The following is a 27,206-nucleotide window of genomic DNA, read 5'->3' as shown; positions in this document are numbered from 1 at the left end:
CTGACTTGCATGATCGTCATGTGCCTGCAGGAACGGCACCAGGGATCCGTGCGGGTGGGCGCCAAGAGAGTACAGAGCCGTGCGGCTCGCGCGAAGGGCTGAGCAGCACCTCGTGTTGGCCTGCTAGTGATGGAGACTGTGGAGATGCTGCTTTATGTTTCCTCAAGTAGCGCAGAAAGGCGGCCCAAGACGTCATGCATGCCAATGCCGTGTTGATGTGGCTCAGATCGACGACTCTGGCGCAAGAAGCAGCTGGAAGACCCACTGAGACCGGAAAGCAAGTATGTCCATTGAACATCTCATGTACAAAAGTATATATACCTGTGAAAAACACAATCATGAAACGAGACCATTCACAACCTCAAAGGCTGTCCTCTCTTCAAACTTCTTGCCCTGCTGATGCTTCTGCAAGAGCCGCAGCGCGTTGCGCCTCAGCACATCGTTTGTGAGCTTGTAGCCGCGCGGACTGCTCCTCACAAAGGCCTCGTACTGCAGCACCAGCGCGTCAATCGCATACTGAGCAGCATACGGGAAGTCGGACCCGAACAAGATCTTGTCCGGTTCGGTAAAGTCGAGCAGCCCGTTCAGTTGCGCTGGGGTCGAGCTGAGAGCCAAGTCGTGGTAGAATCTCTTGAAGCCTGCCGCCGCCTGGAGAATGTCGACCTGCACCTTGCTACGGACTTCGGGGATGGCGAGGCTTCCTATGACGCGCGTGCCAATGTAGGGCAGCGTCCCGCCCGCGTGGGACAGGATCACATCCACATCCGGGACCTGGCCGAAACGCCCCGATAGAACGAGGTCAACTGCCGCGCGGGTGGTTGCCAGTGGGAAATCGACTATAGGATCCGGCAGCGCTCCAGCAATGGAGCCTGGTTCACCCGGGAGGCTGGTGGGGTGGAGGAACACAAGAGCGTGATAGTCATTGAGCCGCTGCCAGATGGGCGCAAAGTCGTCGTGGCTCAGGAGTTGTCCGCCGTACGAGGTGGACGCCGATACTCCATGCGCCAGCTGCTGCGCCTCGTACAGGTAGTCGATCTCTGCGAGGGTGCCGTTGACGTCGCGCCAGTCGGGCAAGGCACCGAAGAAGCCAAGTCTCTCAGAGACATTGCTCTCTGTTGTCGCGTTGCCGAAGTAGTCGTTGACATCACGCGCCAAGGTACGAGCCTCCATGCCTGTTCCAGCAATGGCGACACCGGGCACGGATAGCGAAAGGATGCCTGCATTAGAAGTCGTCTTAGTCGACAATGGTCTTGGATAATTGCAGACTCGGCCAGATACTCACTGATCGACGTGCCCACCTTGTTCATTGACGACAACGATTGCTCCAGGGACCACGAGGGCATCGGATACCCAGTCGGCTCTCCACCGTTCGCCTCCATCGCCTCGAGATACATGGGCGGCAGCACATGGTGATGGGTGTCGACGCGCCAGCTGGACGTGCTCCTGGTCATCACCAGCATGGCCAAGGCCGCGCTGAAGAGCTTCGACATGGAGAACGACTTGAAGAGGAACAGCAGGAGCACGGTCGGGAAGGCCGCCAGGAAGCCCGCCAGCACACTCTTCCACACGCTCGCCTGAGAGACATGGCTGCGGCTGTAGGGCTCCTCCTCCTCCTCATGGGGAGGAGTGAGCGACTCGCGGGTGGCCAGGCCCTTTTTCGCACTGAAGGGGGCGGGCATGGCCTGGTGTTTCTGGCTGCCAGCCGCCTGGTCGATGTTGGAGGATCGGATCTGCACGCCGCTACCCTACCGCAAAGTGGCTTGAGTGTCCGACCACATTGAGATCCGAATCCTTCGGGCGCAAATCGCAATGCAGGCGGCGGGTCCCGGGTCCAAAAGTGGTTCTTCCACCTGGCAACGGCGCGCCGCAATATTTCGCAAACGTGAGCGAATGGAACGAGCGGCAAAATGTCTCGAGTCCAATGCGATTGAGGGTGTCGAAAGTGAGGGTGACAGAGGGTTGCAGGTTCGCCTCTAGTCCTCTAACGGTCCCAAGGGGGCAAGAGCTTGATGTGTCATCAACTGCCAATGTGGGTGAGTCTAGACTCTGGAGCGTCTGAATGATGTCACGACTTTGTAAAGGGTAGTAATCGCATGTCTTGGCCTGGGGCAAGCGACATGCTTGGCTGCGCACTCCGTCTTGGCCAAGAAACCAAAATCGATATCGCAACGGGATTCTCAGAGTGAAGCTAGTGGTGATCGCCTATGTGACCGACGCCAGGGACCCGCGTCGTTGGGCAGCGAACGGGCGAATCGCACCACATGGGTTGGGACAAGTCACCATGCAGGGACCATCCTTCCTTTGACGATTGTGCACTAATGGACGGACCCCTGATCGATCGCGACGGAAAACAGCCCCCATCCAGGGCCCGGGATAGATGGCATGCTTCCGAAAAGGTCGAGGCGGTTCTGCAAACTGCATGGGGTTTAATTAATTACTATTTACAAAGTGATTGTCAGCAACGCGCACATATAGGCAACACATTTCCATAAGCATGACTCTGGCGTCCAATACAACCGACACGTGACCTACCCTGTACATCACATTCACCTGGCTTCGAATTTGGAATACAGGTGCATTAAGTAGAGATAGCCATTTGCTGTCTTTTATGAACCTTTTGCAAACAATGAAAATGCATAAGCAGTCACCGATATGCTTGATTGGACGAAGAAATTCACGTCCAAACGCCCTAGTGCCGTCGGAAGTGTAGATCAGTTTCTTACCCCAATGGACACAATTCGGCTGACATTACAACTATCTGACAGTACAAAAGTTCAGGGTATTAAATAGTCGCCGAACCGCTCATAACAAACACCCTTCAACTAAAGACACCCTTCTTACCGTCACTGTCGGCGTCAACGCGGGGATCAAACTTCTCCTTCAGCGAGGGCTTGTGGCGCTCGCCAGTGCCCGAAGTGCCGGACGTGGTTCCGCCCAAGTTCTCTCCGGTGCGTGGCTGTCCGGCGTGTCAGTAATTTCTCAAGTTTGATTCATGTTGAACATGAACTCACAGTTCGGTCCGTGGCGGAGGCACCAGCAGCACCAGACGGAGAGGTACCGAGCAGGCCAGACTCCCGGCTTGTCGTGTACTCGTCGACACCGCTACCTGCGGACGAGGTCGAGTGCTGGTGCGAGTGGCCGCTGCCGAGGGCGGTGCTAGGCAGCTCGCAGTCCTTGTTGTAAGGGCCGGGACAACCCTCGTGCTCCCGGGTGACGTGCATGTTCTCGCCCTGCAAGGTGCCGCCGGCGGACTGGAACTCCTCAAGAGTCTTGGCGGGGAGGGTGGTGACCTCGTGGTGGACGGGGGCGGCGTGGTGCGTCTCATGGACGGGGACGGTCTTGTGCACGACGTGGGGTGCAATGGTGTCCTTGTGGATCACGGGCTGGATGTGCTCGTGGACGTGGTGGTGGACGCGCTCACCTGTGATGGCCGGGGCCACGTCGGTTGAGTGCGTCGTGTCGTGGGTGACGCTTGAGTTATGAAAGGCGGCGCGCTCGGCGTCCAGCTTCTGGCGCTCCTCGGCCTCATTCGTGTGCTCAAAGCTCTTGTGCACTGTGGGCTCCATGACGTGCTCCGACGTCTCAGGCCGCGTCTCCTTGGCATCGACCGGTTGGATGCGCGTCTGATGGTGGTCTTGGTGGACCTCACGGTCAACGGCTGTCGTGATCTTCTCGTGCTCATGAGGCTTGACGTGCTCCTCAGTCACGGCGGCGTTGACGTCCTGGTCCATCGTGGTCTTGTGCTTGCCATCCTTGGAGAGGAAGCTAGCAGCGGCAGCCTTTGCTTTCTGCATGACGAGTGTGTGTTCTTTTGGTTGATTTGATATATGTTGTGGGGTCGTTGTAGGTGAAGGAGAAGAGTTTCGAGTTGCTGTCAATGCGAGGATGGTTCGGTGATGATGATCGAATGATTAGGTCCAGATTTTACTACACTCCCAAGTGAGCAATAGCTGGCCCCTATATAGATCCCCGAGACCATTCACCCAGAACTCCCGGGCACCCGCCTGTCGTGAGCCTCAAGTGTCAGCATCTCCCACGTCATATGACGAGCTTGATGTCACTCGATGATCTCACCCAGACCGCCAGCGTAGCTGTCATCAAGAGGCCATGGCCGCATCAACCGCTCTCTTGTGGTGCTGCCAGCTTGCCATGGGCTGAAACGGAATGGGCAATGATGGTAAGAGCAACCCCTATTCCATGCTCCCGCACATATTCGGGGTTCCCACCACCACTCTGCCTTGCTTTCCAGATTGCCCACAGCAGCTCTTGGTGCGAAGCAAACAGTGCAGCTCCGCAGACTAGAAGAAGCCCGCCGAAAGCCAAAACGCCGTGCTTTGCGTCACTTGGTATGCTCATTCATAACCTCGATCTTGGCAGCCCGAGCGCATCGCGGGATGGCGGTGGGGGTTCCCGGCTTGGGTCCGACCTGATCCTTGGGTCTGGCCTGATCTGCCGGAAGCTTAGCTAGCAGCTTGAGCTTGGCTTTCAATGGTCAATCACCTGGTGGGGCGGCCATCTTTCACTCGGATGACGAGGTTCGCAACATCGGTGGTTAGTTCGGCCACGAGAGGGAGGGAGGGGCTGAAAGCCTGAAACCGTACGCTGGATGAGCACAGCGTGATGAAAGCGGCGGCTCTTTTCATGTTCTGGTGCTCTTAGCACATGTCGCTTGCAAGCACGCGAACGTACGAAAATGCCATTGAGACAATGATTGATGCTGTAGCACAATGAGAGCATGCAGTGTCCGTCGATGGCTTCCATCACGACGCAATCCTGTTTACGGTGAGAACGCTCAGTAATCGGCTTTCGCTCAGAGTGGGACGAGCCCAGTCGGCAGTGGACGCCCAGTCCTCACTAGCTGGATCGCCATGTCGTTAGGCCAAGCAATAGCTCCGATCAAAGAGGCATCGTCATTCAGGGCCCAGAACTAGGAAAAGCCAGTCTCAACGTTGCGGAGAGTTTCCTCCACTTGTCGCTATGAGTACGAAGCATTGTCTCGTACACGACGAGGACGGACGCCCAAGCTCAAGTGGCGTCGCTGAGGAAGAAGAAGAAGAAGGAGGAGGAAGAAATAGGAACAAAACAAAACAAAAAACACTACGCAACAAGATCAAACTCAGGTAAAGGAGCAATTGACCTCGCACAGATCGAAAGGCAAAAAAGAGACTGCTGAGCAGCTGGCGGATCTCTCCCGCCGGGAATTGAACCCGGGTCTCAAGCGTGACAAGCTTGCATACTGACCACTATACTACGGAAGATGAGCGGTTGTGAACAACCGTTGTAGTGAGGCGCTGTGGGAAGATAAGCCGTATTTTTAATGTATAAACCTAATATCTATCATCAGCGCCCTGACGTTTACTGCTCCTGGATCTGAGCATTTGGTTGACCAGAATCCCGGGCCGGAAATGGCTGTTCCCCTGCTGTCTGCCATATCGGATACTGTAGGGGATTTTCTTGTAGACTTGCTCTTCTACTCTTACGTGATGAGCTTTGGGCACGGAGCAATGGTTTGCTGAGACGAGACAACCGTCACCTACTTTGTACGTTGGTGAGGACCAGAGAATGCGCAAAGAAGCCATGGCAGCCTGGTGGAGTACTTCCTACTAATGCAAGCTGTCTGTCAAGCTTGCGGCTACAGTTACCCCGCTCATCTCATCAGGCTGCGGCCGTTCCCCATGCATGAGACCGAGACAGAAGTGCATCGTTATACCTACTACTCAGTACGGAGTAGGCTCCTGTCCCAACGCAGCACTTTACGAGCATTGCATCTCATTGGTACGGAGGCGGACCGCTGCAGTGAGGCGCTGTGGCAATAGCTCTGCTTTTCCAGTCTATAAACCTACAACTCGCAAAGACGCATCATCACCGCCCACGCCTCAGCAGTCATCTATGATATAACACTACCAGTTGCCTCATCATGCCACGTTATCATTATTCTACCGTCTCCATCAGCCCTCCGTGGTATCCATCCCGTCATCCTGACTCCCCGCCGTCGTCCCGGTGCTCGCCAGCTTGTCCCGGGCCGCCTGCACCCTCTCCTCCTTCCACTTCTCAATCCTCTCCTTGAGCTCCGACTGTGGAATCGCATCGTCCACCGTCATCGGCTGGCGCGTAAACGGATCCTTGGGGTCGCTGAGCAGGTGCTGCGCAATCGTCGAGCGGTCCACAATGTGCTGGCTCGGTAGCAGCACAGGGTCGTTCATCAGGTCGCCCATGATGGGATCCTCAAACTCGGCGGGGATGTCGCCGAGGTCGAGCTCTGCCTGGTCAATGGCGAGCTTGGCCTGGATGAACGCCTGCTTGAGCTGGGCCCAGCGCGCCAGACCCTGGGCGTCGAGCTGGCCCTTCTTCTCCAGAATGTGCGACACGCGATCCAGTACCTCGGGCTTGTACGAGCGGCCGTCGGCGGCGACCGCGTGGATGAAGTCCGGCGAGCTGCCGAGGTTGAGGTAGATTTCGACAAAGTCGGAGATGAGCTGGATGGGTCGAAAGTGGTACTTGTCCCGGTTGGACACGGACAGCTCGGCAGCTGCCTTTTTGCCCGCGAGCGTCTCCACATTGTAATTGAGCATGCTCGCCAGCCGCGTCACAATCTCGGGCATCGTAAAGGACTCCCCGAGCGCCTCGGTGAAGAGCTTCATCATCTCCAGCGTCTCGTTCGCGAGCTGCATGTACGACGTGGCCTGGTTGCCCAGCGTCTGCAGCTCCTCCTCCTTCTTCTGCCGCGTCTCCGCTGGCATGCTTCGGTCCTCGAGCTCGCGCTCCAGCGCGCGCATCTTGGGGAACTTGGTAAAGGCCTCGTCGAGGACGTAGGTGGCGTCGTTGAGCAGCATGTTTACGAATTGCACAAAAAATGCCTTGTTCACTCTGGAGGGTGACGTGTTAGCAATGCACACCTCCACAACATGTACAATTACTCACTTGCTCTCGCGCATCAGCTGCTGCCGGTACACGTCGTTCACCCACACGCACTTGATGACCTGGAAGATTTCATAGCGAATGTTAAACTTGTCGTAGAATGCCGAGTTGGCGCCCGTCGACTCGCACTCAATGTAGAACTTCATCAGCGAGTGAAGAAGGTAGTCGTTGGCGAACGGGAGTGACACGAGCTGGTCGCCCAGGACGCCCTTTTTCAAGTGCATAAACGGCCACGTCCCCGAAAAGAGGAGTGTGACCAGTGACGACTTCACATATGGGTTCTTGATGTAGTCCGAGGAGCGCAGCAGGGTGATGCAGAGCGCAGGCAGCTCCTCGCCCACGGCACTGAGCAGAATGTTGGGCAGGTAGCGGAAGATGAACTTGAAGTTGTCCACGATGATCTGCAGCACATACTCGGGCAGGCACGCAAAGGCACCGTTGCGGTCGACGGACAACGGCAGCTTGATCGCCTCGCTCTCGTTGCCGGGCTTGTAGTCGGTGCCTGTGACCAGGCGCAGCAGCCAGACCGCCACGTAGCGCATGAACCGTAGTGATGTTCCCTGCATGCGGTCGTCCAGGAGGACGCCCTCGATAGCCATCTTCAACCCAATGGCCTTCTCCAGGACGCTGGTGTGCCGCTTCATGGCCACTTCAAACATCTGCATCTGCGTCGGGGAGTTGGCAATCTTGGGCCGCTCCGCCTCCATGGCCTTGATGTGCTTCTCCAGATACTTGATCTCGCGGTCCATGTTCTTCAGCTGCGCATTAGTCGCCTCGCTGCCGTAGTGGTGCGCCGCCAGCGTCAGGAAGAAGGCCTCCGAGATGAAGTTGGAGTCGCCGGGCTCCTGCTGCGCGTAGTATTCTTCCGCGGCCGCTTGGTCCGCGTTGATCTTGGTCTCGTCCTTGATATCCACACGCGGCTGGCGCTTAAAGTACTTGACGTCGATCTTGTCCACCTTGCTAAAGTCGTTATCCATAAAAGGCTCGCAGAAACGGTCAAGAATGGTCGTCACGTTCATCATGAAGCCGTCCGAGGCCACCTCCTTGGGATTCACCTGGAGTGCACGCCTTTTGTGGTTCGTGTTCATAATGTAGGCGAACCAGTCCAGGGTACGGTTCCTCGTGTCGGGACCTGAGCGGATGAAGGCGTTGGCTATCTGGAACAGGTCGTCCTGATGTGACCGCAGCACCATGCGCAACGCATCCTGGGAGTTGGCGATGCGTCCCTTGTCGAGGGTCCGCGGCCCAGGGAAGTAGCTTTTGATCACCTCGGGCTGCAGAGGGGACAGTCGGAAGAAGGGCCCGAGTAGAGTGTGCCTTTCGATATTGTGGGCTGACTGTGCCATGTTGAACATGGCGTCTTGCGCGAGGTTATGCAGCAGCGGTGGGAAGCGCGCATACGTCTGCAGCGCCTGGATGTGCGGCTTGTAGTCACCCTCCATCGACATGTTCGACAGCTGTGTGCTGATGGTGGTCATGGTCCTCGTGAAGAGCCTGGGGATCTCTTCGTCCTCGTCAAATCTCTTGATCGCGTCTTCGTAGAACCTGAGGTCCAGCCCGTTCTCATCCAGCGGCCCGCGCAAGACGTACGGCACCAGTGTGTCTGCCATTGCGTTCTCGTCTCGACCAAACAGCTCCGGCACGGTCAGGCAGAAGAGACAGTTGCTAAGACTCAGCCGCTTTGCTTCCTCCAGAACGACGACCCTGGCGGGGCTCAACCCCTTTGCTGAGCTCGCTGCCTTGACCGCACGTTTCCAGCACGGAAGCAGGTAGTCCAGCAGGGGTTTCCCCTTGGGCCACGTAGAGGCCGCCTCCATTATGGCTTGGTCCAGATTCGACAGCGAAAACTTGAGCGGATCGCCCGACGCGTTCGCCTCGGCGTTTGTGTTGGGCAGGAACATGAGGCGCTGCCCCGTCGGTGTCGACGTGGTATGCGGATCGAGCGTGACGCGGAAGATCTGCGATAGCACGCGGTGTGTGTAGTCTTCGTCCGACTCGGGCGCACTCGGCGTCGGTGCGGGTTTCCGTGCTGCTGGGGGAGGAGAGGGTTTGGCTTGAGCCAGGCCGTCAGCATCGCTCGACGCTGGTCGCTTGCGGGAGGGGCGGGCGGTACCTGAACCATCTTTGCTGTCTGGTGCGCTGCCAGTCTTTCTGACGGTGATGGGGCTGGGCTTTGTCTCGGTCTGTGGCTTCGAAGCGGAGGCCGTCGAGGCCGATGGTTCGGCTGTGGGCTCTTCGGGCTTGGGTGCCGCTGTGCCCAGCTTGGCAAGACGTCGCGCTCGGATCTGGAGGATAGTTCAGTCAAGCTGCCGCGATCAAAGCGCCCACAGTGGCTATCAGCATACCTGGTCCATCTTCTCCTTGTCGGGAGCATCGCCGCCTGGCCATGACGGTTGCTGCTGGGGCGGCTGCCCAGGGTCTTGCGGATTGTCGGCGTCCATGATCACCCTCTATGCGGTCGAGCAGGAAACCAAAATAAAAGGATGAAACGTGGAAGACGGCGGAAGAGGGACGCGGTCAAGGGCCAGATGATTAATGATCGAATGTGACCTCGTTGAAAGGTTGGCCGTTGGCCGGCGGCTGGGGACTGGTGGCCCTGACGTTCCAGTGGCCAATAGTGGGGTGTGACGCAGCGATAGCGGGGCGCGAGGCTGCCAGCCTTCCGGCTTCACGTAGGGGCACAATAAGAGTGTAGGGAATCGCAATGCTACTCTGGCTATGCCTGTTGGCGGAGAGGAGAGGAGAGAAGAGGAGAGGAGAGCAGTCTTTGGGAGTGATTATGTCTTCCAGGTACTAGGTAAGAAAGTACAGTCATGAGACAAAAGGTGCAAGGTCGAACGCATTATGCATTACATACATTTGATCCCTCGCCATGGGTCCAAACTCCGCTTGTCCGTCTCCCAAGCTTCAAGTCCGCCCACTAGACTAGTCGATGCCGCACGCTAGACTAGCAACTCTTAATCATCATCTGTCGTTCTGTGGACCTGCTCAGTATGATCTATGAATGAATTCAAATCCTATGCACGCCAGCGCCAGCCTATGCGACCCGAGTATTCGTGTCGCTATGTCTGTGTGCGTGCGAAAATCCCAACGCCAGCACCAAGTAAAATTCATCCATCGTTCGTCGTACATTCTCTCTACAGTCTCGGGAGATCCGTGTCTGTCCCAGACGACCTCCTTCTCTCAGGCATCGTCGGCATGCTGACCCCATCAGCCGAAGTCTCTCGGCGGATGGCCCCAGTGCCAGAGTTGTGCGCTGCTCTGATGCGGCCCTCTTCTCGGCTCCTGTTCAGCAGCCAGTTGACGTGCATCCGGATCATGTTGATATTGTTGCGCAGCTCCGTGACCTCCTCGCGGATGGGCATCACTTGGTTCATGGTCCACATGCTCTGGCGAGCTTCCAGGTGCGTCAGGTTCTGGTGGACTTCTTCAAAGCCCGCGTCGAGATCCTGCATGGTGCGGTGGTCGCCTAGGGACGAGTCGCCTCTCCCTCGCCCGTCCACGGCTAGCGTGATGTCTTCTATTTTCCTTGCATTCTCGGCTTGCTGACTGCGACACTGCTGCACTTGGCTTGTGAGGTCGGCGTATGTCTGGATAAGGTCGCGTTGTGACCGGATGACCATGCCAGACGCGGTTTCTGGGTGGAAAGGGCACTCGGACAGGTGTTCGGCGAGGTCGCCACGTTCCACGCGGACAGGGCATCCAAGATCGGCATACTGACAGCCTACTTCGATGCCATCACAGTCCAGTGCGTGGTGAGAAGCCATGGACGCCCTCGTGACCATCTGCCAGCATGCCTCGCATCGTGCCTTTCCTTTCTCACAGGCGAGGAGATGGAGATTCCGGTCCGCCTCGATGATGGTTTGGTCGCAGTAGCGACACTGCGTAGAATAATGCTGGCAGTAATCGACCACGGGCTTGGACTTGACCTTTTTCTCGCACTCTGGGTCAGCGCAGTGGTAGTCTTTGAACCGACACTCGACCGTCGCATGCGTCTCAATGTTTTCCCGCTTGCATTCGTGTGTGCAGCCCCGACCATGATGAGGACATTTCACCACCAGGCCATTAAGCTGGGCCCTGACCAGTCGCCCCGTGCTGAAACACTCGGCCCACGTCAAGGGCTCCCGATCGACCGGGCAGGCCGTGCCAGCTGGGCTCGACTCGATGCTCCTCCGCAGACAGCGATAGCAAAAGGTGTGGTCGCATGGTGTCGTGACTGGATCGACGAGGGGGTCGTGACAGATCGGGCACAGCAGTGCTGCGTCACTTTCGGAGACATAGGTCAGGGCATACATATCAAAGACACTGTCGCCCCCATATTTGGCGTGCAGGTCGAGAGACGCGGGATGTGGTGTCATCAACGGGCCTGTCCGACGTGCCGAGGTCCCACTGCCATCTACACGACCCACGGCTTGTGATCGCGAGCGCCCAGATCCCCTGCGACCACCTCGCTCTGTACTTGTTGGCGTGTAGTATCTGTCTGGCGACGGTGGACGCACCAGGCTCGTCACAAGGTCAGGCGTGGGCGAGCTCCTCCGCATGTTGCGTCGCGCAAAGGCCCGCGCGGCGGCGGGACTCATTCGGTAGCCATCGTCGCTCGACGACTCGGACGCCCTGGACCCGCGCCGATCTGGCGGGATAGTGACGCGCGGGTGTTGTGTCGCGGTCGAGGATGACGACGGCTGGCTCGAGGCCATGATGCGTCTGGTAAAAGGCCGTTCGACAGTGAGGCAGGTCAAGGGGTGCGTGATGAATACATCAGGGGCAGGATGAATTGGGTGGGAGTGGTGGCTGTGGTTTCTGAGGATGACGGACGACGGTGGCTGGCGGTGTGTGCGGAAGCCGGGTACAGTGTAGGGCCTTGCTCGAGTCGTACCGTCTGTGGGCGCGCGATGACTGTGATTGCGACGAGGATGGCAATTCGGCGTGAAGATCCCAGGTCGTCCAAATGACGGCACCTCGACGGCAATTGGGCGGCTGCCCCTCCAGGGTTCAGTTCAGCTGACTAACGAAGGTACGATGTCTCTGCTCAGTCTGTGCAAGCCCGCCTATGGATCTACTTGAAAATCCATGGTTGCCATGCGCACATTGTCATAACTATATGTAGCATTGATTCATTCTCTCAACTCTGATCAACGTCTGCAGTGGCAATTAGAGCGATGTCGTGGACATTGTTTTTTCGTGTTCACCAGCCGCTGACGTACCCCGCAACCACATGGGTCCCTCCGCCGCCGCATTCCCTTGTGCTAGTGAGGCGAGGCATCCGAGGCGGTCGACCCCTATTGTCCTCGGTTTTGATGTAGCCTGAGATTATATAGCCGTGCTTTCTTGGAGAGCGTGTCCCTACATGCTCACAAAAGGATCACCTGTGACATGCTGATATGTGTACATTCTGCAGGGTAGCCTCATCAACACCGACGTCATGGGCACGTGCCCAAGTGCTAAAATCTCCTGGCGTGCCTCAAGACCCTCATGTCCTCTGGCGTGGTCACTTGAACACGCGCGCTTCGAATATCGGATCTGTCCAGCAGCTGCTCGAACACAGCGCCAAACTCTGTCGAGCTCACGACACCGTGCTGCGCCGCGTCCTCGTCCACTTCCACGCGGAACCCCAGGTACACCTCGTTGACGCGGACGGACTTGTCCAGGTTCTCGCGAGCAGCGCCCAGGCACAGGGAGAACAGTGCACCCTGCGTCATGGCCGGCAAAGGATGTGTGGCCAGGTCGCCCTGGGAGCCAGTGCACATGGTGAAGGAGCTGTTCTCCTGCTCACGCAGATACTCGATTGTGTCGCGGTAGGCAACTGCCAGTGTCAGTTTTCGGTGCTTCAAATTACTTGCTTACTGTGAGCAGGATGCTGTCGCCTTACAAAAGTTGGCCTCAAAGGAGATACTATTGTTATATCGCAAACGATCCGTTGTGATGCTCTCGATAGGGTCCGTAACGTACTCCCCGCCAACTACACGTCAGGTTAACCCATGGGACCTGGTATCGTATGGGGAGGGGTCATGTCATGCCGGAAGAGTGGACGTGCTGGAAGGCTGGCAGCTTGCCCTCCCGGACCTTGGTCACCACATTGGCAATCCCCGAGTCCGAAGCAACATCAGCCTCGACAAAGGTAATACCTTTGGAGGTCCCCACGTGCTTGATGAGCTTGTCGGCGGAATTCTGGTTGCGCACAACGGCCAAGACGTTGCGTCCTGCCTGCAAGGCTCCTTTGACAGCCGCGACACCAATGTTGCCGGTGGCCCCGACGACGAGGACCGTCTGCGCTGCCATTATTGAGATGTATACTGCGGGAATATAGGGAAGTGGGCAGAGTAGTGGCACGGATGCTTCTACGACGCAGAAGAGGCTCGCATTTTAGTAGCAAGGACGGAAGCCATCATGGACAGTGACAAGGGGCCAGCTTACAAATAATCGGCCATATACAACAATAAATGGGTCCTGATTCCTTCGCACTTTTACAATTGTCCATTCTCCGGGTCAACAAAGCCGAGCTCTGCGACGGGCTCGAAATGATTGGACTTTGGAGGCACTGATGTGACCGTCGACGCAAAACAGGCTCGCATTTTAGTAGCAAGGACGGAAGCCATCATGGACAGTGACGAGGGGCCAGCTTACAAATAATCGGCCACATAAAATAATAAAAGGGTCCAGATCCCTTCGCACTTTTACAATTGTCCATTCTCCGGGCTAACAAAGCCGAGCTCTGCGAGGGGCTGGAGATGATTGGACTTTGGAGGCACTGATGAGACCGTTGGCTTTGTTAATGGCCCTTCGCAGGGTCGTCGAACCTCCGAAATCAGGATCTGCAATGCGGTTGGTACCGCGACGATTGGTTCCAACGTAATCAAACGGGAGAATGCTCACATGGCTGTACTTGACCCGAACAGGCCGACTTGAGTTTGACGAAAGTCTGAAGTGTTGGATGGGTATTTCCAAATATCGCTGCACTTTAGCGCCGCTGGCATGACAGGCGACGCCGTCTTGGGAGCATAGTGTGAATCCGTGAAAGAGCTCTGACCTCAATTCTGCATGCACACTTATACATGGAGTATGTGCCCTCACCTATGGACGCGACCATGGCGGTTTCGTGTATATCAGCACTACGTAATAGAAAGAAGGCTTACGAAGAGTCACATGTGTGTATTGATCCCTGGGTCTCTTTAGTGGAATGCCACAGTGACCGCAGGATGCGCTTTCCCGAGAACCACGTACACCTGCAGAGTTTGAGTCCCATGATTTTTCGTATTATTACATCCCCAATATCTCCTTTTATACAATAGTCTATAGTCATCCATTACTTCCTCAACATGCCGTCTAAAGCGTGCGGCCCCCTTCCGCGCGCCTAGTGTCCTTCACCAACAAAATGTCTTTCAGCAGCCACTTACACCAGGGCAGCGGCAAATGCGAGCGCAGCAAGACCACCGGCGACAGACAGGTGAGCACCACCAGCAGTGGGACCGTCGGTGGGACCGCCGTTTGGACCGCCGTTTGGACCGCCATCTGAACCGCCATCTGAACCGCCATCTGAACCGCCATCTGAACCGCCGTTTGGACCGTTAGTGGCGGCTGGAATGGTCTGAGCCGGGACAGTCGTGAGCGCACCGTCAGGCCCGGTGGTAGTGTAGGCGCTCTGGACAACGCTGCTGTGAACAACGGGCATCACGGTGGTAACGCCGTTGATGACGGAGGTGACGTTGCGAGTCACGGGGACAAAGGTGGTGGGTTGTGGTGGGTTGCCCGTGTTGGTAGAGGTGTATGGGCCAGGGGTCGTCTTGACACTATTTGTCGTGGTGGAAGCCAGGCCTAGACCGCGGAGAATGTAGCAGTCGTTGATCAGAGCACAGACCTGGTCGGGGTATTTGCGGTTGGGGTTGCAACCATAGTCGCCAACGGCATTGGTCTCGCCAGCGGCCGGGCAGACAACAGGGCTGGCTGTCGGGTTGGCACTGTTTGTCGAGGTAGAAAGCAGGCCTAGGCCGCGCAGAACATAGCAGTTGCCGATGAGAGCACAGGCCTGGCCTGGATATTCACGGTTGGGGTTGCAACCGTAGTCACCAGCAGCATTGGTCTCGCCGGCAGCTGGGCAAGCGGCAGGAGTGGCCGTAGGGTTCGCCTGGGCCGACACGGCGCCAGCCGTAGCCAGGGTAGAGAGGATAGTAGAGTACTTCATTGTGGACGAAGAATGTATGTGGACGGTGTCAGTGGTGTTGTGAGTGGTGCGTTTGCCTGGAGGAGAAGTGATGAGTGAATGAGGAGTGGAATTGGAGCTCGTCGACACTTGATGCTTTATAGAAATCTTGGGGCATCTGGTTGCATGCGTAGGTCAAATTCTCATTCAGCTGTATAGACTGGCCCTGCTGCCGCCGGAGCCGGATGAAGAAAGAAACTTTGCCTACGCCTGCCAGAAGAAAGCGGGAGTTGTACGCAGTGCCGAGCGTAGTCCAGAATAGGGCTAGCTGGAATGGAAGAATCGAACGTTTTCGGTGTTCCCTAGGCTGCATTCTTTCTCAGGAATGGGGTTCAAAGCCTGTTCAGACTTTAGAGACTGTTTCTGCTTAGTAGACCGGCCGGATCCGGCAAGTGGCGTGAGTTGAGACACTCGCACTGGAGCCCGCCACCCGTCACCAAAATAGAAACAAGAAGAGAAATCTGACTGCATCGCATGATCTTCAATCGTGCGTGAGCCGCACGCGACGGTACTCGACGCGCGGCGCAAGGTGACTAACTCGAGAGGCGAGGTTGCGAGAGGCAGAGGTCCGAAACGGAGACGGAGACGCTGCAACGAAAAAACTGGGTAATCGGCCGACATGCCGGCCGGAGGACTGGAGCCTGGAGGCCGGGTGGCGTAGCGAAGCGGGTGAACTACACGACGTACTTGTGCATTCCGGTGGAGGTCGGTTCTATTCTGAACAGACCCGATACACTGGTTAATACAAGCATTGTCCGATGATCTCTCCGTAGTAGATCTCGAAAGATATGGGCTGAGCTGCGTCCCCCGAGATGTCGGTCAAGGTGCTCCGACAACCCGAGCTACTCCTTTTGTCCAGTGGATGCGATTTTTGTCCCCTGCCTGGTGATTTGACAACGAATAGTTATTATTTTCATTCTGTAAAGAGAGGAAAGTCCGGCTAAAGTTACTATTTTCGACAAATAAAGCAATTCAAGCTCGAATACTGCTCGTGCAAAAGCAGCTACAGGGTAGTCTATTCATACCCCAACGTCATGGACACGTGGACAACCTGCGCTTTCACGTGCCCGCCCACCATCGGGCTTTCACATGCCGACAGAAACTGGATTCCAGCGTTGGAAGGGAATGACTGACCCTCACAAAACCCTCCGAACCGAAATGGCCGTCACGAGTCGCGTCGGCTGCCCAGCCGACGCATTCCATCTCGCCCCATTGTCCTTGCGCTGACCGTCTTTCTTGTTTGCATAATCATCACAGCATCAGTCCATCATCATCTTCTGCTTACCGAATCCCCACCTCATTGTTCACAGTGAGCGTGTCCTAGACTCGTCAGCGCCACCATGGAACGCTGGGCCCGTTGATAGACCGACCGAGTACAAAAAAACAGTCGCTGCGATAGCAAACATGATAGACCACGTGCTTGGGCGGCCGTCGTCCAAGTCGCGACGCCTTCAAATCCTCGCTGTCCTCTCCTTCTGGTCATTTTACCTCTACCGGTATGTTGTTGTGGCCCCTCCCCCGCTGGCGATGCTGGGACTCCAGCTGACCCGTCCACAGAGGCAGCAAACATGGCCCGCCGGGCGCGCAGACGCTCTCGCGCCTCCTCTCCACGCGTCTGACGACATGGCAGACCATTGTCCTCACGATGCTTCACCTCTACGCCGCGCGCAACTTTAGTGCCCTCGTGGGCCTCGCGTCGCCCGAACCCATGGCCAACATGTATGATCCGACGTACTTCCGCGCGACATGGATCTTGACGGCCCTCGATGCGGGATTCTGGACGGCGATGAGGATACAAAGGCCCAAATGGTTGCGCGACATTGCCTCAATCGTCTTCTCTGTCTTCTACCTCGTGGCGGCCGAACGCGCAGACGAAAAGGTGCGCAAAGTCAGGGGCATGTTGACGGTGGACCATCTGCGTGTGTCGTGGAATAAGGGAACCACGCCGTACCTGAGCTTCTTCCAGGGTCTAATGCGACCAAGGTTCACGCGGTGGCCGCCACGCCAGGTTCGCATTCCCCGACCGAAGAGTAGCGATTATAAGGATAGTGTCGTCGGATGGCTCTACTACGACGGGCCACTAGCAGATCTGGAGCATCACAACAAAGTAATCTTGGACATTCCCGGTGGAGGCTTCGTGGCCATGGACCCGCGATGCAACGACGACAAACTCTTCTGCTGGGCCGCCAAGTCGGGCCTACCGATCCTCAGTCTCGACTACAGGAAAGCACCCGAGTACCCATACCCATACGCCCTCAACGAGTGCTTCGACGTGTACACGACGCTGGTGCAGACAAAGGGACGATGCATTGGCATGTCTGGCAAGGAGGTGCCGCGGGTCATCGTGACGGGCGACAGCGCCGGGGGCAACTTGGCGGTGTCAATGACACTGATGATCTTGGAGAACGAAACGCCTCACTTTCGACGGTTCACCGGACGGGGCAACCTGCCTGCGCCCGACGGCCTCGTCTGCTTCTACCCTGCGCTGGACATGAATATTGGTAACTGGATGACCGACGAGCAAATGTCGCTTATCAGGGACCGTAAGATGAGAAAGACGAACAGATCTATCGTGAGAAGGAAGAGTCGCCAGTACAACGACCTGGTCGGGACACCGCATCACTCGGACGACGAGGACGACGCTCCGCCATCAAAGGGCACAACATCAGCTACAGTGGAAAGCGAGGCTTCTGACGAGAATGCGACGAAATCACACCCAGAGTACTCGCACACTGGGCCCCGAACGCTCAGTGACTTAGCCGCCCACGGGGATGGCAGTGCCTCCCTTCACGTGGAGCCGATGAAGACGCGCCTGGCCACCTCGTCCATGATTTCCTACTTCAACGACCGCGTCCTCACGCCCGAGATGATGCGCGCCATGATCATCCTCTACATTGGACCCCACAACCGCCCCGACTTCTCCTCAGACTACCTACTCAGCCCCGTCCTCGCACCGGACGCCCTCCTGGCCAAGTTCCCCAAGACCTACTTTATGACGGGCGAGCGCGACCCTCTCGTCGACGACACGGTCATCTTCTCCGGCCGGCTGGCACGCGCCAAGGAAGCCGCAGCGCGCCACCGAGCATCGCCCAGCGCGCCAGGCGACTTTTCCGAGGAGCTGCGCGACCTGGGCACGGCCGAGGTCATGCTCATCCCGGGGACATCACATGGCTTCATGCAGTTCCCCGCCCTGTACCCGCCGGCTTGGAAGCACTTTCAGCGCTGCGCAGAATGGTTCGACCAGCTGTACACGCACGCAGACGCCGTGCGCGCGCGGTCCGTACGACGACGACGACCGCTGCCGGTTCCTCTGTATCCGGGGGCCGGGTATGGGGTCGGGCGCCCCCAGACGGCCGAGTCGAGCGGTGATGAGGACAGGCCACTTGAGATGAGCATGCTTAGTCGTGGACGCAGCGGCAGCACGGCGGGGACACCAGTCAGTGATGCCCAGCGTGAGGAGGACAAGAAGCCCGCGGGCCCACGGGGCCAGACCAAGGCGAATGGCAAGAAGAAGGGTGGGATGAGGATGAACAAGTCACTTGTCAAGTTGGCCAGCGAGGAGGACCTGCTGTCACGACGGATGCATGGCTTGACAAGCGGGCTGACAGGCAAAGGGGACGACGACTATTGACGTGCCAGATGTGGCGTGATGCGTGCATGGGGGTACATATGTACGTGCGTAGCTATGTATGTGGAAATGAAATACGAGCACATGAGGCATGCAGAGTCGCCCGGATAGCGCGGGTGCAGAACAGATGGGTGCGGCACGGCAAGCCGGATCCGTCTCGACCCTGGAATGACGACGGTCTAGATGCGATCCAATGAAGTGAGGGGGTACCGGTGCAATTGCATTTGTTTGTATTCGTTGATTGAACTGCTTCAGTCTGACGAGTTGTCGTCAGAGTTTCATTGAGATCCGTCAATTGATTGAGCAGCAGCAGCAGCAATGGTACACCTGAGCAAGATCCCCGTGAGGACCAAGGTTGGCAGACCGACACCTCCACCACCATCCGTGCAGCAGGAGGTCATCGAGGAGCTCGATGATGTGACAGGCAGCGTGTACGGCACACGCTACGCGGCGATGGACTTGCCCGCGCATGAGATGCCTGAGGGGCAGATGCCCAAGGACGTGGCTTACAGGCTGATCTCGGACGAGCTGAGCCTCGACGGGAATCCAAAGCTGAAGTGAGTGAGCCCAGAGAGCAAGTGATGCATGATGCGCTAACGCTGGCAAGTCTCGCTTCTTTCGTGACGACGTACATGGTGCGTGGGGACGATCACTCCCAGACACACACCGCACGCTCACCCGTGAATAGGAAGACGAGGCAGAGAGGCTCATGACCGAGTGTCTCCCCAAGAACTTTATAGACTACGAGGAGTACCCGCAGTGCGCGGCCATCCAGACAAAGTGCGTGTCCATCATCGGCAACCTCTTCCACGCGTCCGAGGGCGCCTCCATCGGGACGTCGACCGTCGGCTCCTCCGAGGCCATCATGCTGGCCGTGCTGGCGCTCAAGCGACGATGGCGCGAGAAGCGAAAGGCCGCCGGGAAACCTCACGACAAGCCCAACATTGTCTTCTCGGCTGCCGTCCAAGTCTGCTGGGAAAAGGCGGCGCGGTACTTTGACGTGGAGGAGAAACTGGTTTACTGCCGGAAAGACAGGTACGTGATTGACCCGGAGGAGACGGTGAACCTGTGCGACGAGAACACGATAGGCATCTGCGCCATCCTCGGCACGACGTACACGGGCGAGTACGAGGACGTCAAGGGCGTCAACGACCTGCTGATCCAGCGGGACATGGACGTGCCCATCCACGTCGACGCCGCGAGTGGTGGTTTCGTCACGCCCTTTGTGGTGCCAGAGCTCGAGTGGGATTTCCGCTGCGAAAAGGTCGTCTCCATCAACGTGTCCGGCCACAAGTACGGCCTCGTGTACCCAGGTGTGGGCTGGGTCGTGTGGCGTGCGCCGGAGCATCTGCCGCAGGACCTCGTCTTCAACATCAACTACCTCGGGGCCGAACAGGCCTCCTTCACGCTCAACTTTAGCAAGGGCGCCTCGCAGGTCGTCGGGCAGTACTACCAGCTCATCCGGCTCGGCAAGAAGGGGTACCGCGCCATCATGACCAATCTCACCCGCACGGCCGACTACTTGAGCGACTGCCTGGAGAAGCAAGGATTTGTCATTATGAGCCAGCGTGCGGGCAAGGGCCTGCCTCTCGTCGCGTTCCGGTTCAAGGAGGATGACGACCGTGGCTACGACGAGTTCACGCTCGCGCGCACGCTGCGCAGTCGGGGCTGGGTCGTGCCGGCGTACACCATGGCGCCCAAGACGGAGAATCTCAAAATGTTGCGCGTCGTGGTGCGCGAGGACTTTTCGCGTGAAAAGTGTGAGCTGTTGATCCAGGACGTTGCCCTGTGCATCGGCCTGCTCGAGATGATGGACAGGGAGCAGCTTGCCAGGCACGAGAAGTTTATCCAGAACCACGTCACCGCGCATGGACGCGGTGGGGAGGGCCACGAGAAGTACAAGGTAAGATGGCCCTTTATGATGATGGAATGGGGTTGTGCTAACTGTGGCGTGCAGAATGAGAAGCACTCGCTTCAGGGCAAGACGGGCAAGACGCATGCCATCTGTTGAGGTGCGCGGCAGCAGTGAGGATGGTTTTTGAGTGGGCAGACGAAGAGAATTCATGAATGGGTATCGTATACAAGCGCGCCAGTGAATGCCATGTGGACTGCTGCCACCTTATCGAGGTAGCCCGGCCTCTCCCTTGTCAAAGAACTTTGGCCTGGGCAGAGCCGCCGACTCCCTAACTAGACACCTCGCTATGAAGAGGACCATACAGCCGCCGAGGAGCGAAGATATCGCCGCTGCTACTGTCAGTGTCTTCCGCATCTCCATCATGTAGAATGAATAGCACTCACTAATCGTAAACGCCCACCCAACCCCCACGGCGTCAATCAAGGGCACAGCAACGCCCACGCCCACGGCGCCAAAGCAGTACTGCGTCAAATACTTGCCACTAATCGCCGCCGCCTTGAACTCGGGATGTACCTCGGCCGCATACGTATTCAGCCCGTTAAACGCAGCCATGAGCCCGAACCCCTGGATGAAGGACGACGAGATGGGCAGTCCCATACCACCCACCTCCCTGTCCACGCTCCAGCCATACAGAAGCGTCCCTAGAGGCAGGACGACGAAGAACCAGGGCAGACTGCTGTTGAGGCGATCCTCGGCGAGTCGGAGTCCGTGACGGTGGCGCTTGTAGCGCTGCACGGTGCGGTCGGACAGGTGGCCCGCCACGATGGAGCCAGCGAGGAAGCCGACGCCGGGGGCGAGGTAAAAGAGGCCCGAGGACATGGGTGATGTGAGGTGGAAGAGCGGGTTGATAATGTGGCGCACCGACGCGAGGAGACTGTACTGGTTGAAGGCGAGGACGCCACACGTGAGGTCCTGTAGTCGGCGTCAGCAGGGTTTTATGCGATCTGGACGTGGAAGATGCCTACCGCGAGGAGGATACCGGGAAACTTGTAGAGACGAAAAATGTTGCTCGGGTTGAAGGCGGAGAGGATATTCCTGGCGTTCTTTGCCTTTTTCGTCTCGACGCTCACGTTGGACAGCTGGCTCCTCTTGGGGATGAAGAAGAAGGCCATGACGCCGCCGAGGAGAGCCATGGCGCCCTGGACGCCGAAGATGATACGCCAGGATGTATAGGTGCCGATGATGCTCGAGATCATGGGTGCTACACAATGGTCAGTGCGTGAGTGAGAGAGAGAGAGTGAGAGACGTGGGCCAGGACGGGCGTACTGATGGATTGCGCACTGACGGTGCTACCCAGGAAGAAGCCCACCGCCATGCCACGCACAGCGGGATCGAAAATGTCACTGAGAATGGTTTGCCCAGCAACAAGGAAGAAAGGCCCCGTCGTGCCACTGAGGACCCACAGTGTCGTGAAGCTCGCCATACTGTCGCTCAGGGCGCAACCCAACGAGCACAGAATAAAGACGGCCACAGCCACCAGGTAGGCGGCCCTGCGACCGATGATGGTGGTGATGGGCAGCCAGAGCAGCGCCGAGCTGGCCGACGCTACGAGGACACCCGCGTTGGCGGTGGATATGGCCGTAGCGGGTACGGAGAAAGTGGCGGCGATTTCGGGGTTCACGGTCATGATGGACGTGGACATGAATGTCACGGGGAGCGTCATCCAGCAGACGACCAAGAGGATGACGGTGCGTTTCCATGACGGCAGGACGGCTGCGTGGTCGTCGGAAAAGGGGGCTGACTGGGCTGGTGGGAGGCTGTCGGTAGTAGTGGTACCCTGGGAGGGCACGGAGCCGGACTCGGGGTCTGGGTGGGTAGTGGTAGAGGCCATAGTCTGGAATGCTCAGTACGTGATACCATGGAACGGCAGACTCGGTCTTATTAGTACTAACGAATTGAATAAAATTAGGTTTTGTAAAGGCTAAATAAAAGTTAAGTGGCGGCGTCGCTCGCCGTCGGTGACTAACGGTATTAATATGGGGCTAGGAAGTGGATCCTCCGATCCGGCTCCGGCGTCCGCGCCGTGGGCAACGGAGACCCGGTCGCGCCTTCCTTATTGTCAGGCTTGGACGCACAGCCAGTCACTTTAGACAGCTTAAGTTAGAATGTTGAAGTAGAGTGTTGAGTATGTCTGAAAGCGATAAAGAACATCATTCATATTTCAGATGGATGCAGGCGCAACTGCGATCTCGGTCGATGACACCTGCACCGTCGGCGAAATGGCAGGTTGCCGAGGGCCCAACTTTCACTGACTGCGACCGGGGTTTGTCCTGACACTCTACTCTGACTTAACCTGGAGCCTTGAAGTATTTTGGGCGCGACATTCACGAAAGCGCTCGGCTTGTCATTGTTATGCGTCAGACACATGCAGAGGCTCAGGAAGCATACAGTGCTCATACCTTGAGGTCCAATACGGAATCATGTGGAAGCGTAACACTGACAGTGGAACAAAGAGTCTGGGCCTGCCACGTGTGACAACGGCTCATTGGAGCCGAGCAGCTGCCCAAAATGGTCCTACAAACAGTCGACAATCAAGGTCATCCGTCACACGGAAAAGACATGGTGTGTCATGGACAACCCAACGGCGGCCTGGGAGGTGATGAGAATGAGTTGGTGCGGCCGCACACAATCAAGCCTAGGCTCAACGACAGTGGTATACTGACAAGCCTGAAGAGGCCTCAAAAGTGCATCAAGATCTAGAAGTTTGTCAAAGAGTTCTTCCATGGTGGAGGTGATATAGAGACCCAGATAAGGACATGTTGTTCGAGAACAGCCCTCGTGCACACGGCACACGGATCAGGCAGCCTTGTGATGAGCTGTGAAACGTTTGTCCACCAGATTAGGCGAACCCTCATGTCGGAGAGTGCTGCCAGCGGCCAGATACCCTCCCGTCTGGGCGGCGACTTGCACGGACCACCACAACAAGTCTCCGTGTTCCATTCACGGGAGCATCCGCCATGGTGCTCCACAGCGGCGAGATTGTGAAAGTCTCCCTTCCGTGGACGATACATAAGAGGCAAGACTCGCCTTATTCGGTATCCCAGATCGGAATAGATTGAGTCTCTTGTTTGACAGGAGAACTAGAATGGGTGCCTCCTGCTGCGGACAGCCCTCGACAAACGAGCCCGCCGTTGCAGCCCACGTCCACGATGGCGATGAAGAGAGACCAGTACAAGTCGACGCCCATGAGTCTCACGCACGACATGACCACGGGCACACCGTGAACGTAAGCGAAAACAATGGGAGCGACACTCATGGCCACAGCCACAGCCACGACGAGGGCGCCGAAATTGAATCCCTGGCTACGAGGAGTACATGCTGCGAAAACGAAGAGCGATGTGATGGTCAGCATGGCCGTTAGCTCTTGACAATGTCGCTAACAACCCCAGAAAAATGCATCTACGCTGCTGCTGCGCTCAAATGCGACAAGGCTTGCAATGACGAGGACAACCCTGACAAGGGAACGCACCGGCACGAGCACGATGAAGGGGGCCACATGTCTGACGCGGCATGTCCGAGCCACATCCAGATGGCCCTGGACGAATACACCAGCTACCTCCAGCAGCTGCGCTGCATCTGTCGAGATGCTTTGCTGGGATCTTCTTCGGTTGAGTCTTGTTGCAGCAAAGGCAAGAAGCAGCCCAAGAAAAAGAACTGTTGCGGTGATGTGGGCTGTTCCAGCAGACCCGCCGTTCATGATCTCTTTAATTTCGAGCCCTCTGGCTCCGGACGCAAGGAGATCGACCCAGAGCAGGCCGCCGATATGGAGACGGTGCACTACCTCGTCGCAGGCATGGACTGTACATCCTGCGCCGACAAGCTCATGGCCATCTTCAACGCCATGCCAGGTGTCTCCTCGTCTCGCGTCAACTTTGTGGTCGGTCGCGGTGAAGTGCATATCGACACGTCCGTGACCAGCGCAGATGAAGTCCTGCGATTCGCAGCGGCAGCGAGCAACTTTCCTCTGGTCAAGGCCGTTGGTGGTGATTTCTACCTTGACGTCCTCGCTGGGCCCGGTGAAGCCAACAGATGGACCGGGCAACCGCCTCAGGGTGTGACGGACACACATGTCCTGGACAGAAAGACGGTGCGTCTCGCCTATGATCCGGCAGTCACTGGCGCACGCGATCTCCTCTCGTCTCTTCAGGACCAGTGCCAGGGGCTAGCTGAACCACGAGGCGACCCGCAGCTCGAAAACAGCCGTCGTCGTCTGCGGGATCAGCTGTACAAGACCCTTCTCGCTGCGCTGTTCACGATCCCCGTCGCGGTGCTAGCATATGCCAACGGCCTCGTAGACAAGCAGACAAAGGGCATCATCTCCATCGCCCTCGGCACATGCGTACAGATCATCGCCATACCCGAGTTCTACCGCCCCGCCCTGAGCGCACTCTGGTACAGCCGCATTGTCGAGATGGACATGCTCGTCGTCATGAGCATCACGGCCGCCTACGGCTACTCTGTCGTCGCCTTTGGCTTCGAGATGGGCCATCAATCTATTGAACAGGGCGAATTTTTCGAGACAAGCACCATGCTCATCACCCTGATCCTCATGGGCCGCCTGGTCGCTGCGTTCGCGCGGGTGCAGGCTGTCGCGGCCGTGTCACTGCGATCCCGGCTGAGCAGCAGTGCCCTTCTGGTCACCACAGCAGGCGATCAGGAGATTGATGCAAGGCTGCTACAGTATTGTGACAGCTTCAAGGTCCTGCCGCACACACGTGTGCCCACCGATGGCATTGTGACCACTGGCAAAACCGAGGTCGACGAGTCGATGCTCACAGGCGAGTCCATGCCCGTGCTCAAGAAAGAAGGCGACAACCTCATTGCCGGCACTCTGAATGGCGATGGTACCGTGACCGCACGGCTCACACGTCTACCCGGCAAGAACACAGTGACCGACATTGCGCAGCTCGTGGAGGAGGCGGCCAACTCCAAGCCCAAGCTACAAGACCTGGCGAACAAGGTGGCCAGCTGGTTCGTCCCCACCATGGCCGCCATGGCCGTGCTGGTCCTGGTCATCTGGCTCGCAGTCGGTCTGCGCGTGCTGGACTACAGCGCCGGCCAAAGCATCGGCACGGCCATCACGTACACCGTCGCCACACTGGCCGTAGCCTGTCCCTGTGCGTTGGGCCTGGCGGTGCCCATGGTCATCGTCGTCGCTGGCGGGATGGCTGCCAAGGGTGGCGTAGTTATCAAATCGGCAGAGACCATGGAGCACGCGAGGAAGATCACCGACGTGGTATTTGACAAGACTGGGACCATCACTGAGGATGATCTCGCGGTGGTCAAGAAGGTGATTCTCGGGGATGCACAAGAGGACGAGGCTGTTTCGTTGACTAAGGCTTTAGTCGCAGGAGGCAAGCATCCAGTGTCAGCTGCCGTGGAGAATTACTTGGCAGCACATGCCCCTGCTGCTGCTGCTGCTGCTGCTGCTGCTGTTGTTGTTGTGTCAGGCGTCCGTGTGATTCCTGGTTCTGGCATCGAAGCCGAGTACCACAAAGACACCGTCAAGGCTGGTAATGCTGAGTGGACAGGCACGTCCAGGGTGGCAGAAGTTGGCCGTCTCCAGGGAGCCGGTCTTACCACGCTGGTGGTGACACTCAACGGCACACCTCTGATTGTGTTTGGACTCCGCGCTCGAGTCCGCGTCGAAGCAGTTGGCGTGATAAAAGGGCTCAAGTCTCGCAACATCTCCGTCCACCTCATATCAGGCGACCAGATCCTAGCAGTGCAAGCCGTCGCACAGACCGTGGGCATCCCACCAGGGAACGTCGCGGGTCACTGCACGCCATCAGAGAAGAGGGACTACGTCGCGACTCTGATGAGCGATCCCACCAAGCACGTCATGTTCTGCGGCGACGGCACAAACGACGCTGTAGCAGTCGCGCAAGCCGACGTGGGCGCCCAGATGGGCGGCGGCAAGACGTCGAGCGACGTGACGCAGGGGGTCGCCGACGTGGTGCTGATGAAGGGACTCGAAGGCATCCCGTTGCTGCTCCGCGTCAGCAGGGCCGCCTACCACCGGATGGTGTTCAACTTTGTCTGGGCGGCCGTCTACAACGTGCTGGCCGTGACTATGGCGAGCGGGGCCTGGGTCTCGTTCCGCATCGAGCCCAAGTACGCGGGTGCTGGCGAGATGGTGAGCGTGCTGCCGGTCATTCTGGCGGCTATGTCCATGTTTGTGCTCAATCTAAAGCGGGGGAAGGATGTGCACTGAAGTGCCAGGGTGGCTGTTTGAGAGTGGGATAACAGCCTGGGTAGAATGGAAGATGCAAGCTATCTCTGTCAGTCAAATGGATCAAAGCTTTCCATGTTTGAAGTGTACATAACTAGTAGCTGAGGGAACCGTGGAGGTTGACTGTTTTGCAAATATTGTTGTACATATGCTACTACCAGCACATAGGTGCACCCTTTTGTCACATAAGACTCGATACACGCATCTGCCCTGAACATGGCAGCTTCATGGTCGCGTCACCATATCGAAGGACAGAATCTTCTGGATGAAATGATGAAACCTGCCTTGGCCACATACAACCGCTCACAGCAGCGGC

At 57.4% G+C, this 27,206-nt stretch overlaps 10 protein-coding genes across 10 annotated transcripts; 3 read left to right on the top strand and 7 right to left on the bottom strand.

The window, feature by feature from the left end:
* Positions 1 to 336: 336 nt before the first annotated feature.
* J7T54_002904 (uncharacterized protein) lies at positions 337 to 1,679 on the bottom strand (the record flags this gene model as incomplete). Its single annotated transcript, XM_051509500.1, has 2 exons — positions 337 to 1,217; positions 1,283 to 1,679. The coding sequence occupies 2 exons, from the start codon at positions 1,677 to 1,679 to the stop codon at positions 337 to 339; spliced, it is 1,278 nt and encodes a 425-aa protein (XP_051359492.1).
* A 1,139-nt stretch (positions 1,680 to 2,818) lies between these two features.
* J7T54_002903 (uncharacterized protein) lies at positions 2,819 to 3,794 on the bottom strand (the record flags this gene model as incomplete). Its single annotated transcript, XM_051509499.1, has 2 exons — positions 2,819 to 2,956; positions 3,012 to 3,794. 2 exons carry the CDS (start codon positions 3,792 to 3,794, stop codon positions 2,819 to 2,821), a joined length of 921 nt encoding a protein of 306 aa, XP_051359491.1.
* Positions 3,795 to 5,948: 2,154 nt separating this feature from the next.
* On the bottom strand, positions 5,949 to 9,359 carry J7T54_002902 (Ubiquitin conjugation factor E4-like protein; the record flags this gene model as incomplete). The annotated part of the gene is made up of 3 exons (XM_051509498.1): positions 5,949 to 6,867; positions 6,922 to 9,203; positions 9,264 to 9,359. The coding sequence occupies 3 exons, from the start codon at positions 9,357 to 9,359 to the stop codon at positions 5,949 to 5,951; spliced, it is 3,297 nt and encodes a 1,098-aa protein (XP_051359490.1).
* A 696-nt stretch (positions 9,360 to 10,055) lies between these two features.
* J7T54_002901 (TNF receptor-associated factor-like protein) lies at positions 10,056 to 11,615 on the bottom strand (the record flags this gene model as incomplete). The annotated part of the gene is made up of 1 exon (XM_051509497.1): positions 10,056 to 11,615. One exon carries the CDS (start codon positions 11,613 to 11,615, stop codon positions 10,056 to 10,058), a length of 1,560 nt encoding a protein of 519 aa, XP_051359489.1.
* A 744-nt stretch (positions 11,616 to 12,359) lies between these two features.
* Positions 12,360 to 13,197, bottom strand: J7T54_002900 (nad(p)-binding protein; the record flags this gene model as incomplete). Its single annotated transcript, XM_051509496.1, has 3 exons — positions 12,360 to 12,721; positions 12,868 to 12,877; positions 12,949 to 13,197. The coding sequence occupies 3 exons, from the start codon at positions 13,195 to 13,197 to the stop codon at positions 12,360 to 12,362; spliced, it is 621 nt and encodes a 206-aa protein (XP_051359488.1).
* Positions 13,198 to 14,308: 1,111 nt separating this feature from the next.
* J7T54_002899 (uncharacterized protein) lies at positions 14,309 to 15,097 on the bottom strand (the record flags this gene model as incomplete). Its single annotated transcript, XM_051509495.1, has 1 exon — positions 14,309 to 15,097. The coding sequence occupies one exon, from the start codon at positions 15,095 to 15,097 to the stop codon at positions 14,309 to 14,311; it is 789 nt and encodes a 262-aa protein (XP_051359487.1).
* A 1,422-nt stretch (positions 15,098 to 16,519) lies between these two features.
* J7T54_002898 (Hormone-sensitive lipase-like protein) lies at positions 16,520 to 18,746 on the top strand (the record flags this gene model as incomplete). Its single annotated transcript, XM_051509494.1, has 2 exons — positions 16,520 to 16,611; positions 16,673 to 18,746. The coding sequence occupies 2 exons, from the start codon at positions 16,520 to 16,522 to the stop codon at positions 18,744 to 18,746; spliced, it is 2,166 nt and encodes a 721-aa protein (XP_051359486.1).
* Positions 18,747 to 19,061: 315 nt separating this feature from the next.
* Positions 19,062 to 20,754, top strand: J7T54_002897 (Glutamate decarboxylase-like protein; the record flags this gene model as incomplete). The annotated part of the gene is made up of 4 exons (XM_051509492.1): positions 19,062 to 19,300; positions 19,351 to 19,378; positions 19,432 to 20,646; positions 20,701 to 20,754. The coding sequence occupies 4 exons, from the start codon at positions 19,062 to 19,064 to the stop codon at positions 20,752 to 20,754; spliced, it is 1,536 nt and encodes a 511-aa protein (XP_051359485.1).
* A 108-nt stretch (positions 20,755 to 20,862) lies between these two features.
* On the bottom strand, positions 20,863 to 22,489 carry J7T54_002896 (putative transporter -like protein; the record flags this gene model as incomplete). Its single annotated transcript, XM_051509491.1, has 4 exons — positions 20,863 to 20,987; positions 21,042 to 21,570; positions 21,624 to 21,859; positions 21,925 to 22,489. The coding sequence occupies 4 exons, from the start codon at positions 22,487 to 22,489 to the stop codon at positions 20,863 to 20,865; spliced, it is 1,455 nt and encodes a 484-aa protein (XP_051359484.1).
* A 1,539-nt stretch (positions 22,490 to 24,028) lies between these two features.
* On the top strand, positions 24,029 to 26,872 carry J7T54_002895 (uncharacterized protein; the record flags this gene model as incomplete). Its single annotated transcript, XM_051509490.1, has 1 exon — positions 24,029 to 26,872. The coding sequence occupies one exon, from the start codon at positions 24,029 to 24,031 to the stop codon at positions 26,870 to 26,872; it is 2,844 nt and encodes a 947-aa protein (XP_051359483.1).
* Between the last annotated feature and the right edge of the window lie 334 nt (positions 26,873 to 27,206).

The sequence above is a fragment of the Emericellopsis cladophorae genome (assembly GCF_022114955.1).
Source record: "Emericellopsis cladophorae strain MUM 19.33 chromosome Unknown NODE_63_length_119876_cov_118_434044, whole genome shotgun sequence".
Classification (NCBI taxonomy): domain Eukaryota; kingdom Fungi; phylum Ascomycota; class Sordariomycetes; order Hypocreales; family Bionectriaceae; genus Emericellopsis; species Emericellopsis cladophorae.
Note: the sequence above shows the minus strand (reverse complement) of the source record. Positions and strands in the feature narration are given on the sequence as shown.